The following is a 13,651-nucleotide window of genomic DNA, read 5'->3' as shown; positions in this document are numbered from 1 at the left end:
ACACTTATGACTTGGTGATTATGACCTCCATTTCTGCCTCAACAGGTTAAAAAACTGTCAGAACACATTTGTATTTGCAGCAACTTCCCAGATCATACATTTTAAGGTTTCATTGAGCTACTAGATGTTCCCTCCAGGTCTTTCCATGTACTTCACAACAATATTCCAGTCTTCTCAGAGACACAATTCTATGTTAACAGACACATGATTCTCTTCTACATAAGGACAACTAGTACTAAAAGGTATTTTTAGATTTTTTTTCTTCTCATCTAATTATGCTGCCCCAAAATTTATAAGTTCAAGCGCTGACCACAAATGTGAGATAGGCCCTTTAAAGAGGTAATTGAGGTTAAATGGAATATACAATCTTGGTCCTTTTAAACCAAAGAAAGTATTTAAAGACTGTAAAAACACAGAGGAAAGGACAGGTGAGCACACAGTAAGAAGGTGACCATGTTCAAAAATGGCTTAGAGTCCTCAAGAGAAATCAACCCTGCCATCAGTTTGATCCTGCAACTTTAAGCATCTAGAAATGTGAGCACGTATTTATACTGTGTAACCTGTACTGAGATAATTTGTTACAATAGTCCTAGAAAACCACAGTGTTTCTCTTTCATTTTCTTTCTTCTTTTTCTCCTCATTTCCTGAGTTGAAGAGTGGTTACCAGAATACAGCCAGATTCTCAATAGGTTCTTTTTCTAATTCAGTACTTTGGCTTTCCCTCCATTCAGTTAGAAGAATCGTTTTAGATGAGATTGACAAGGGCTCCAAAGAGATAACTCAATTTCTTTGTCACTCAAACCATAAAACTCTCCTTCTCATCCTGATAACCCCATGACCAGCCCTACAGAAATTCTTGGCCTAAATGGATGCATCAGAGAGGCATCCAGCTAGCTGGTCCCCACAGGCCACTCACAAAGTCCCTATCATAATCCCTTCACATCATCCCTCAACACAGGTTGGGTGCAAGAGTGGCCCCCTAAGACCATGAGCATGCTCTGAGAGATGAGGTTCCAGTCCCAGGCCTTACCCTGGGAACAAGATAAATGCAAACTTATATGAAAATAAGCCCTATCACTGGAGAAAACAGAGAGATATTTTGTGACTCACAGACCTCAGAATTTTTTCTCCTTTCTCTCTTTCTACAAAGTTGAGAGGATCAATCAAATAGTCGACTTCTCAAAAAGGCACAATATTACAGCATACTGAGTATCATTTTCACTATTAAATTTATGGCAAAAACTTACACGAGTTTAGTGATAGAGAAAATTAGCATGCCTTCTAAAAATTAAATTGAATCAAGAAATCTAAAAGAATAAACTTTGGCACTGTGTTTCTAGCATCACCAGTTGGAGATTGTGAGAAACAGATGTTCTGAGCTGTGGAGCAAAAGTGTTTCACCTTCTACTGAGATTGTAGTGAAACTTTTTCTAAGACCTTCACATTTACCTACATATGATAGACAAGCTTCTGATTGATAGTCCCAGCATGTCTGCACCAGAGAAAGTGGTGGTAATGAAAATAGTTTCTGCCTTCAGTACTTTCAGAATGTATGAAAAATATTTAGAATGAAATCACTCAAACTGCCTTCTGCATGATAATAACATATATCTTTAAAAAAGATTATCCTGAGACTTGTAATTAAAAAGGAAGTTGAGAGAAAGGCAGGCTGAGGAGACATGAATACTGAGATGAAGCCTGTTTCCATCACTTCTCTCCACTTCATTGTGCCAACTAACAATGGACTCTGAACTCACTGAGTGATGTTAGTCTATTGTACCTTTTTTATAAATTTCTTTTTAGTTATAGAGGGACACATCTTTATTTTGTTTATTTATTTTTATTTGGTGCTGAAAATCGAACCCAGTGTCTCACATGTGCAATGCAAGCACTCTGCCACTGAGCTAAAACTCCAGCCCCCATTTGTCACAGTGGTCAAAAGGTGTGACTTATGTAGTCCAAGGGGGAGAAATAAAGAATGTCCACGCACTTCTGCCCTAGTAAATGCTTTATTCACTCAAATCACTCAATACAATTTTTATTCTATAGGTTCTTAATCAAGACAATGATAATACTTAATGCTAGGCACTGCAATAGACATCATCAATTCACAGCTATCAATTCTAGATTAATTCTAAGCACTGCAAACACACTTAATAATGACAGGATAATGACAGACATTCCCTCTGCATGCCAAGTTCAAGTGTCAGATTAAAAGTCTCAAGCCTTAGGCTTTAAGTCCAGCAGATGCACACTCACCCAGGTCAGGAACAAAGGCAGACTTCTCCTGGGTTGGAGCTGACAGCCAGCTAAGGAGAGGGTCTAGGGAGAAGTTGTGGCTCTCACCAGGGTCAATATGTGGCTGTAGAGTTTGAAAGTGGTGAGGAAAATGCAGAGGATCAGCAAATGAAGAAAAGTGTTGGGATGTCAGTCCAGGTCCTTATCAGGCTCTCAGCGTGAGAGCATTATTGTCAGCTGGCTGAATATCTGTTCACTTGCTCTATTATTTATACTAAATTTGGGGGCTTTTGACCCCTTATCTGCTGCCACTGAATCTCTCAGTGACATCATTTACCCTGGGGTTAAAACATCTCATCTGGTGGTCCCCATCCTGATCTTTTCACCTTTCTCTCTTATTCAGCGCTTTTCCCTCTTATTGGGCAAAGACAGCCTGCCAGACGCTTCACTTGAGTTTATCAGGGTGGGGAGAAATGACTTGTTTGTGCCTGAGAGCCATACTGAAGGGCTCCATTAGGCATGTCTGGTGAGACTGCAGGTTTCAAACTGGAGTTTTTAAAATGGAGTTGCTTAGGCTCAGGCCTAAGGTCATCCTCATACCATTGTACCTTTAGTTTGCTGTGAGTACCACATAACTCAATTTGTCTCATCTCATTCATATTATAACTTAGGACTGCATGTTTACCTCCAAAAATTCTGTGTCGGAAAAGTTTATTCCATCTCAACATCTCTTAAATATTTCACTATACTTAAAATTTCCATGTTTGACTCATTGAATTAAAGTGTTTTTCAAATTGAGTTGTTAATTTTATACAAAATATGAAAAATTTCTTCTGATGCCAGCATTCTGATCTTGCTTGAGTTTCTTTTTCATTAACACATGTAAGACTAGTCTGGTTGCTTCCACACAACCTAGAATGTGATTTCATTTCCATTGCTACATAGCCCTGAACACCAAGTATGCAGTTTCTCTATTTCCCCTGAAAATACATATACTTTTAACATTCTGGAGAGTTTCTGGTAGAATGTTTACTCCACAATTTTCACTCATTAACTTTAAGGCTTTAGTGGAAAAACAGATTAATTTAGATCTATATCACCATTAACAATTACTATCAAAATTTTTATATACTGAACCCAGGAAACTTCATTAATGATTTCAACAATACTTGTTCCTCAAAAGAAGAATATATTAGGATTAGAGAAAGGAAGATAAGTGATTTTCTTAACTCCTTTCAAAGAATTATAAACCTTAAAAGAAATAGAAAGTGTTCAGTTGAATCTCTTGATTCCTAGTGGAAATAACTTGATTCTCTTAGTGGAGAAAGAGAGATCAAACTGAGAATGGTATCCTGAAGCAAGCTAATTCTACCTAAGAATGAGCCAGCTAGACTATTCCCAAAATTGATATCAGGTGGAGAGCATACATTCTTTCAGAATCTTCATCAGGATGTTCTTGGTGTCCTGAGCAACTAACTCAAGGATGCGCCTATGTCTCATGAATCTGAAGTGGTGGATGACAGGATTACCTAAGAATGGTATATATCTAAAAAGTGTTAGGAATGCCCTCATGATTAAGCAAGTCATGAATTTCATTTTCCAGTCACCTCCACAGAGAGTGTGCAAATCCTGGGACTTCATGATGGTCATGTACTCAAAAGCCCATGTCCCCATACTATGAGCCACCTGCTGAAGTGATGCATCATCCACACCAAAGAGCAATCGGTAGGCTTCCAGACACTTCCCCAAGTCATCAGCATCCCTGATGCCAAGAATATCCTCCACATGCTCTGTGGATAATCTCCCTTTCAAGGAGTTCACTTTGTCATTAATGATCTTCTCACAAATGTGGGAAAGCATGACTAAGGGACCATGGCACCTGATGTTAGAGAGGTCTATTTTCAATGTATTCCTAAGCTTTGGGAAGTCATGCAATAAAGGGTCAAGGTTAGATACAAGGAATATGGGGGGTTCCCACACACCCTCCTTCTGAAGATTTTCCTTGATATTCTCTTGGATATTCTGTAATAGCTGTCCCTTTGAGAGAGCACTTGTGCTGAAATCCCTGTCCAGCTTAGTCCAGACAACATAGAACCTCTTTCCCATCCCCTCAATGGCTTTGGCAAGCTTTACATGATTCTTGCTGAACTGCTCAGATGCAATGATGATAAAGAGGTCATATTGGCTGAATTGCATCTCATTCAGATAGTTCTCCAGACTTTGAGCAGTAGTCCCCAAGCCAGGCAGGTCCCACAGCACCACATTGGGAAAGTGGAAAGAAGAATAGCTTCCTCTTGTCTGAGTGGTTGTCACCACCCCAATGGGAGCTGAGGCCTTCTCCTCATGTCCCAGGACTCGAAATGCATTGATGAAGGATGACATACCATTGCCTGACTCCCCAGTCACAGCAATGTTTACTTGGTTTCTGGACACTGTCTCTACAGTCCTCCTGAACACAGAGACCACTTCCAACAGCTTTCCTTCTTTCAAGGACTTCTCAATATTTCTGCTCATCTCTTCAGTTAAAATGTTCCAGCCTGTATGGTATGACACAACAGAAGTGAAGGATGTAGACAATGGAGTGTAACAGGACATGGGGGCTTTTGCCATATTTGTGAGTAGTGGAGCCACCTGCAGAAATAGAATAGAGGGAGTTAGACACAGTGTGACACAGGAATCAAGAGAGTTCACATCTCATTCCCAGGGTTTCAGATATACAACAAAAGAGATAGCAAAGAATTTCAATTACAAACAGAGCAAGCAAAGTATTCATTAAGGAAATTTACACATTCTTAGGGATTATGGAGTTCCTAAGATTTCTTGGGGCTTATGTGTCAAAGGTTAGCCCCAAATCAGGACTGTGACCCAATGAACTTGAGCAGCAGAATGTCAGGCAAGTCATTGAGGTGGGAGCACACATTCTTATTCTGCCCCATTTTGTGGGAAGAGACTGGAAATGCCGGTAAGACCAGCTTTCCATAGTGAGTAATTCACTGATAAAGATGTGCTAGTCCTCCCTGGGGTTATCTTTTTTCATCAAGAACAGTTCAGTTATTGTTAATAATCCTATTAAAAGTGATTTTTTTTCTTTTTCTGGCAGTATTGTGTTTCTTAAAAAACTGAGATGATGTTCACCAATAACTACACCTTCAACAGACAAGTCAGAACAACTTTATGAATAATCTACTGATTTTAAGTCAGCACTTAAATTTTTATATTTCTATGTATAACTGTTGATAGTGTTATTCATATACATATTCAAGACGTTATATGAACATGTTTCTCTTATTAGCTTAATTCTTGCAATGAGATTGAAAGCATTTGTGGAACAGGATTATAAAGACAATTAGTTGGAATTATCCAGTGGATTCGACTCAAGATTGTAACACATAGACTTTTCTTGGCTGATGGACTTTCATAATCCTACATTTATCTGTGATTGCTATGGTACTTTTCTTAAAAGTACTTAATCACATCTTTGTGCATGAATATGAAATTTTTTAAATTCAAGACCATTTCTTTAGCTGCAGAGTTGCTTTTTTGTGTCTCATAGAATCTTCCTGACCTATAAGGTGCTCCCTAGCTGGCCCACCAATGGGGTCCCCTGAAGCTTCTGAGGTCCTATATGGTACTCACAACTGGTGTAGTCAGGTTTCTGTCCCAGAAGGCCTGCTATTCTTTCAGTAGGATAAATTTCATAACATGAACCCATGTAGGTTTCATGGTGCTGTATCTTGCTCTTCACAACTTTCTTGAAGACACCTCTGTCCTTGCTCTTCTCCTGGGGTAGTCCATACCTGCAGCACAACAATACTCTCCATATTCTTCTAGCTGCTGATTTTCTAGCTCCAAGGTCTACATGCACCTTCCCCATGGATGAAATAATCTGAGAATCCCTTGAGGATCAGCTCAGATCTTTGCAACATAGACAAGTTCCTAAAATCCCAGTTTTCTGCCTTGTGCTTTGAGGAAATCATGCTACCTGCTCTCAGGATTCATGTGAATATTTCATAGCAGGATCCACAGTATGTTAGAGTCCTCTTGGTGAAGGCTCTTTGGTTGTCTTATACTCTCTGATAAAAACTTCCTCTGGTTCTTTTTCCTCCCTCCAACTTTAGTCGCACAGTATGAAAGCGATATATTTGTGAATCTGTCAGTGCTGAGTCTTTTTCATGCCTTGTCTCATTTAATCTTCCTCAAATCCTAATCTTCAACCTTGACTATGTTTGAAGAAACAGAGAATTATAAATAAATAACAAATCTTGAATTACATAGAAGGTGTGTGAGGGATTCAAAAATTGAACTTCTGCATGTGATTCTATTTTTCTGTCTGGCAAAGATAATCATATTTAATAGAAATCTAGCTCCCTGAGATAATGATTATTGATGCTGAGGTACTTCCCTTGAGGTCACTGATTTGGTTATAACAATTGCATTTGCAACTACTTGAATTCACCTTTAACAATTTTGGGAGAGAATAGAAATTAGCCATCTTCTTCCTAAAAAAATTGGTCCATATCAGAAGAACCAAAACAGTAGGAATATGTAGGTAAGAGAGAAGCATATAACTTCCACACTGGATGTTTTGGAAGCACAAAAAATATATTAGAGTGCTATGTAGCACCTGAAGGATGTCAGAGAGGAGCTATGAACACACCCTGAGTGCAGTAAGCCTCATCCGAAACTCTTCTGCCCTTGGTGTAAAGGATCCACCTTTAATGTCATTCTATTAGCAGAGTTATTAGAAAGCTGTATTTAGGATCCCTTCTCTTACCTGCTTCAGAGAGGTGGCTGTGAGGAGATGTCAGCAGTTCTCCTGGGATATCGCTGCCTCCCTTGGGAAAGGTTGCTGTCCTCAGACAGAGGCAATTGCCAGTCCCAGGTGGCTCCAGAAGGCAGAAGTCACTTGTGGAGAGCTGGATTCTTCTGAGGAAGAATGAATAGAGAAGGAGAGGAGAGGAGCTAGAAAGGAGAGTTCAGTCTTCCTGGGTTTTCTTTCTTCACTTCACAGTAGAGTTATTGTGCTGCCCCTGCTCACTGCTCGGCTGTTTGTAGATTTCAGTCTGGCTGCCTGCCTCAGCTCCACAGGGAGGGGAACATTGGTGGGGTAAGGTTTCAGTTTCTATTCCTGTAAATAACTGATTTTCAGGATACAACCATTCAGTTTCCACTTTTGCCTTCCAGTAGGAGTAGAAACCATTCAATTCTAGCCTGAATCCAAGTCTGGGATGTCTTAGCTCTGCCCAGGGGCTATGAAAGTTTAGCCCAGGATGCAGACATTCTGGGCCTAGACTTTCTTCCTCACCTCCTGGAGCCCATGTCCTCTGAGATGTTGACATCTGGACAATGTGTGGTCAGGCCCTTTGGATAGCTGCAGGCACTAACCACAAAGTTCTTCCTAGTGGTTGTTGTCCCTGACTGGCTTCATTTGCTCACTCCCATACCACTCAACTCAGGTGAATAATCACTCTCTACAATGGAGCTCCCCTGATCATCCCACAGGTCAAGGCAATTGTTCACTCCAGAATACCTGGCTGTTAATTTGTGATTCTTTTTGACCTCTGACTTCTCACAGTTCAGGAAAGACTCTCTATAACCAGCTTACACTCTTCCACTCCATATAATTGATTGGCACTTTCCTGGCTGATGTCTACTTTAAGAGGGGCAGGCCTGACCACTAATAGGTCTGACCATGGGGATGAATGCTGCTAATTAACACGACTGGGAAAATGCCATGATTACCAGAGCAAGATAGGGTAGCAGGATAAAGTATGAAACTCTGAGCATTGTCTGTGGACCAAGGTAGTCTGACTACCTCCTAATTGTCCCTGAACCTTCTGTTCCATCCACAGGGTTCATTCTAGCTTCTGGGATAACTGTATTCCAGAGTGGCTCACATTTCATACATGTTATTCTTGCTGTTGGGAGAGTCCTTCCCATGGCTGCAACTCCTAAGCCTCCTCTCTAGCACCACATATTGATAAGACCTCCATGACCAAGATACACTGTCCAGAGAACCCTGTCTTCCACCCTCTGGGTGCCCCATCCATCCTCCTTCCTGCTCAGTGTAGCTACCTGAATGCTCAGCCCAGCACATTAGTAGTTTCCCTATTGCTTGGAATCTGCACTAGGTACCAGGCTCTGAAATTCCCCCATCATCAGGTTCAAATTACACTAAGGTTTTGAACTTGTGCTAGACTGAATGAGTCACCAGAAAGGATGAGAAGGTAGAGGCCTGAGTCCTCAATGGGGGAATGAATGAACATTTGATCCTAGATAGGCCTTTGACTTCTCAGTGGATTTCATCTCCTTATTCTAATGTAGAATCAATAGGAAAGTATATGATCAGGCAAGGGACCACAGGGCTGGAGTTATGTGACAGTAACAAGGTGGAGACTGAGTCTGTTTTCTGAGCTTTGGGGGAAAGATTGCAAATGTGGATAATGAGTTATAAACACTGATGTGGCTAAGGGGTTTTAAAATTGGCTTTGCCATCCTTGATTCCACCTTTGCGTAAAAAACTGCCAACTAGCAGCACACTGCAAAAAGGTGTTTATCTGGACATGATTGAGATGAACTCAATCAAAACAGAGTCAGGCTGCTCCACAATTTTCACAAAATGGCAGGAGAGGATTAAGTGGCCTCTAAGTTTAATCCATCTCTATCCCCGAGAGCACAAATGGGAAGAGCATTTACCACACAGTAACCATCAGAAAGACTGCAATCATCCCACCTGAGTGTGTCTTTTCCTGCCTTTTGTAGTTTCCTTCCCCTCTGGCACCTATAGCCTATAATACAGAACTTTGTAGCTAGCCAAAACGAGGGCTGGGAGATCACTCCAGTCTTTGCTGTAGGTGTGTCAGTGGGAGCAGGCTGTGAGCCAAGGAAGGGGTGGGGAAGATTCCAATTTCCTAAGAGTCTGGAGTTCTTTATTAGATGCATTGAATTTCTGAGTGGGATTAGAGACTGGATATCTTGAGCGTAGTATAGAAGATCTAAAAACTCTGTATAGACTCTGTATAGGTATAGAAGACAGTATTCTAGCAAAGGGCAATGCAGAGTTGGAAGAGAAGGACAATGTTGCTTCTAGCTGGTCCAGGCACCTCTCCAGTTCTCTTCATTGATCCCCTAATACCTACTGGCAAGTTCTTCCTCCAAACTTGGTGAAGAGCATAAGGAATAAAGAGGAGATCTCAGCTAGTCCTGTGCTCACTGTGGAGGAAATCAGACCACAGGGGCTGAGCACAGACAGAAAAAAGCAGGCTCACACAGACACTGCACTGACACTGTATCTTGATCCAGGGGCCTTAGCACAATTTCTGCCTACTGAAGGCTCCTGTATCCTTGGGATACATGAGTGTTGTGACTCTCTGGTCACTGGAAGCCCAAGTCCTGACCTAGTGGTTTCCAATCACTTCTGTATCTATGAGTCATCTGTTCAGCGACAAGTAGTATGAGCTCCTAGAGGCCACAATACCTTTCACTCTCTGATTTCCGGAAAAAAAATGGAAAAAAAAAAAGGTGAATCTGTTTTCTGAAATTTGAGGCGGAGACTGCAAAGGTTAATAATAAGCTATGCAATCCTGTGTGGCTGAGGGATTTCGAAACTAGTGTCACTACTATTGATTTTTCCTTTCATGAAGAAAATAAAATGCAATCGTCTTATTGCAATAATAAAAGCTGGATATGGGTCTTCTTAGGTAAAAGGAACTCAGTCAAAAAGGTCTAGGTGTTTCCATGATGTGCACACAATGAGAAGGGGGAATGAGGCCTGCAGGTCTGGGCTGTGCCTGTCTCTCATACCCCAGTAAGGACATCTATGTGAACCCACATGGTCCCTATATGTGAACAAAATTCACCACACAGCAGCCATCAGCAGGATCGTACCTGCCACCTGAATGTATCCCTTCCTGCCTACTTCTCCCTACCATCTTCATAATGAAGATGATTTGTGCATGAAAGAGGAGAGAAATGGACTTGTGTCCCTTTAGCAGATATCCCAGTGGGAGAAGGGACTGAGCTGGGGTAGTGGGGGGATTTTAATTACATAGGAGTCTAGGGTTTATTAGACAGATTAGGGGGACCAAGGAATAGAAGTCCAGAGTTTGGCACAGAAGCACTGGCTGAAGAAGTATGTTATTTCCACCAAAGCGTGGAGGAGGTCTCCTATCAAAGGGCAATGCCAGGATGTTGGGGAAAAAGCAATTATGTTACTTTCAGAGAGTCCAGAGAAGTTTCCAATTCCCTTCCTTGTATCCCTCCAAACTGGATGAAGAGAAGCAGAAATGGAGAGTAAAGTTAGGCCAGTCCCACGCTCACTGTGGAGGGGACAGAACCCAGGGGCTGTGCAATGTGAGAAAAAGCAGGCTCACAGCCACTGCCCTGCACTGCCCAGACTTGAGCAATGACTCTCTAGTCGCTGGAAGCCCCAGTCCTGCTCCCATGGTTTCTACCCCCTCTTCTCTCTCTGATGCACATGTTCAATGACAAGTAGTGTGAGCCCCCCTAGTGGCCAACATGCCTTTTGCTTTCACATTCCTGGAAATCAATGAGTTTTGGAGAAGAGGAAGAAATTGGAGTTGCTTTCACATTCTTGTCTTAGCTATTAATGGAAGCCTTGAACAAAAGCCAGGGAACTCTCTTCTCTTCAAAACAAAATAATTCTTCTTCTAAGACGTCAGCTTCCCTGTGGGGCCTGAGGAGAGCTGCTGTCAACCTCTTGCAAATTTCAGTTCCTGCCTTGTAAGACTGACAGGGCAGTTTCTGTGTCCTGCTCACTGTGTGCTGTCTACATGAGCAAAGAGGCCCAGGTCCTAGAGCAGGCACAGGAAGGTAAGAGAGGAGAGTTCAACAACCTTGCTTCTCAGTGACCACAGCATTCACACTCAGGGTTTTGGGTCATTCGGAGGCCACTGACTCAGCTGACCTGACTCAATACTTATTTCCCCCTGGAATAAGTGGAGATTTCACCCTTGGAATGATTTAGAATGGGCACTACAGGGTCTCTTTGTGGATTGGGAACAGGTAAAATTGTCTGGAGGCAGGATGGGCCTAATGAATGGACACAGAATGCAGATGCAAAAGATACTCAGACCACTCATGGCCTATCCTTGAAGATGCCATTTTCCTAGAAGCTCCAGCAGGGATAGTCTGGTATTAGACATTTTGGATAGCACCAGAACTATGGATTACCTGCAGATCCTTATGTGATAAGAAGGTATGAATGTGGGTCATTTGCCCATGAAGAAATGCTGGGAGCTGAGTCACTCAAAGTCTATGACTCTCACCTCAGCTTTTTCTAATAACTAATCAGAGCTTCAAGCTCCCTTCACTCAGCAGAGTAGGAAAAGATCAGGCATGAATACTAGTCATCCACATAGTGGCAGATTTGAGATTATCATCTTTGCCTTGTGTTCTATTGTCATGGGTACTGACCAGAACTGACTATCTTCAGGTATGTGAGAGTCACACTGAGAGATACCTGAAGGAGCCAGAATCCTCAGAGGCCCATGTTGGCCTCCTTGGTTGATGAACACATCTTACCTCATACCTTCCTGTTTCCCCCCAAAGAATTTTGTTTTCTTTTCTTCTATTCTTTCCTATTGCTTGATTAGTTAATAAATAAAATAAATAAAAACTATATTGAGGGGTTGGGAATATGGCTCATTGGTAAAGTGCTTCCCTAGTGTGTATGAGGCCCTGGTTTCAATCCCCAGCAACCCCTCCCTGGAAAAAAAACACAATATTGAGGTCTCATTCTAGTTAGACTTCCAGTCATCAGAAAACTAAATGCTGGTGAGAACATGAGCATAATGAAGCAAATATACACTGTTGGTGGGACTGCAAATTAGTACAACAGCTATGAAATCAAAATGGAAGTTCTTCAAATTACTAAGAATGGAATCACCATGTAACCCAACTATTCCACTCCTTGGTAAAAATGAAAGAATCAAAATTAGCTTACTATAGCAATACATGCATACCAATATTTATGACAGTGCAATTCACAATAGCTAAGTTATGAACCATCCTAAGTGACCATCAATATGCTATATTTACACAATGGAGTTCTATTCGGTATAATAAGAATAAAATTATGTCATTTGCTGGTAAATGGATAGAACTGGAGAACATCAGGCTAAATGAAATAAGCCAAACTCAGAAAGCCAGGATCCAGTGTTTTCTCTCACATGAAGAAGCTAGAGAGAAAAAAGTAAAATATTTAAAAAGGAGGTCTCTCAAAAATAGAAGGGGGGTCAATAGGGTAGAGGCTGGGAACTAAGAGGGAGAGAGGAAGAGAGGGAAGTGAGAAGAACTGGGGACTGAAGCCGACCAAATTATACTATCTGCAAGTATGAATATGTCACAAATGAATCCCATTTTTATGTATAATATAATGCATGAATCTAAAAAATACAAATGAGACCAATAGAGCAGAGAATGGCTAAGAAAGGGAGTTAGGATTGGAGGGAAAAAGAAAATTCTGAGAAATGAAATTGATCAAGTTATGTTTTGTGCAGTTATGACTATATCACAATGAATCTCATTATTATGTCGAATTATAATACACCAATAAAAAATACATTGAAAACAAGTGGCCTTCAATTTCCCCTGGCATTTCTTGTGGTTTATTTTCTGCACATTGCTGGACTGATGGAAATAACCAATAATCACTGTCAGAGAATGACCACTGTCTTTGATACATTTCCCTGCTAGGTGCAGTCACAGAGGGCTAAAATCATACCAGAACCTGCTTCAATCTTAAGGTTTTTCTCTACTTAGTACTCATCACATTATAGGAAGAAGAAAAAAATTAAATTACTGGAAAATGCACATCATGACTGTTGCTCATTTTACCTTCCCTCGTATTGCAGCATCCTGTGATATGTGACTGTGTCTTTATGAGTCTTTCCCTTGCGTGTTCAACAATTATCTTCAGACACAGTTGTGATCACTAATTATTTATTGAAGCATTTTACTGTCCCAGAAAATTAGAGGATTCATATACATCTTCCCTTGGCATTAGATGTAGAGGCCTATGTATAGCCAACCATAATGGTCTTAATCATCTGCCATACATGAACACACACCTCACATGCAGACACACACAGGTGTACAACACACTTACATGCATACATGCATGCAGATACAGATGATTTTACCTTCTGTTGGCCCAGGATGATAATTCATCCACCATTTGCTTTGTAACTAAGGAAAGGGCCTGGTCTCCCTGTCAAAGACAATAGAAGTGTTTTAGCTCTGAATCCAGAAGATTGGTTTCTCACAGATATTGTTCTTATATGTACCCACCTCACTCACAACTCATTTCTCCCTCTGGAGGCCCTGAGGCAAAGGCCTTGCCTGGTCTCCCACTATCTCAGGGATAAAGGTGGCTACTGTCCTGTCTTCCCTC

At 41.2% G+C, this 13,651-nt stretch overlaps 1 protein-coding gene across 1 annotated transcript; it reads right to left on the bottom strand.

The window, feature by feature from the left end:
* Positions 1–2,012: 2,012 nt before the first annotated feature.
* LOC308641022 (immunity-related GTPase family M protein-like) lies at positions 2,013–7,515 on the bottom strand. The gene is made up of 2 exons (XM_081279123.1): positions 7,013–7,515; positions 2,013–4,869 (listed from the first exon to the last, which is right to left on the bottom strand). Exon 2 carries the CDS (start codon positions 4,846–4,848, stop codon positions 3,649–3,651), a length of 1,200 nt encoding a protein of 399 aa, XP_081135249.1. The 5' UTR covers positions 4,849–4,869; positions 7,013–7,515; the 3' UTR covers positions 2,013–3,648.
* Positions 7,516–13,651: the final 6,136 nt, after the last annotated feature.

Source organism: Spermophilus citellus, assembly GCF_964194105.1.
Source record: "Spermophilus citellus genome assembly, chromosome: 1".
Lineage (NCBI taxonomy): Eukaryota > Metazoa > Chordata > Mammalia > Rodentia > Sciuridae > Spermophilus > Spermophilus citellus.
The sequence above is the reverse complement of the archived record's forward strand: the minus strand, read 5'-3'. Positions and strand labels throughout refer to the sequence as shown.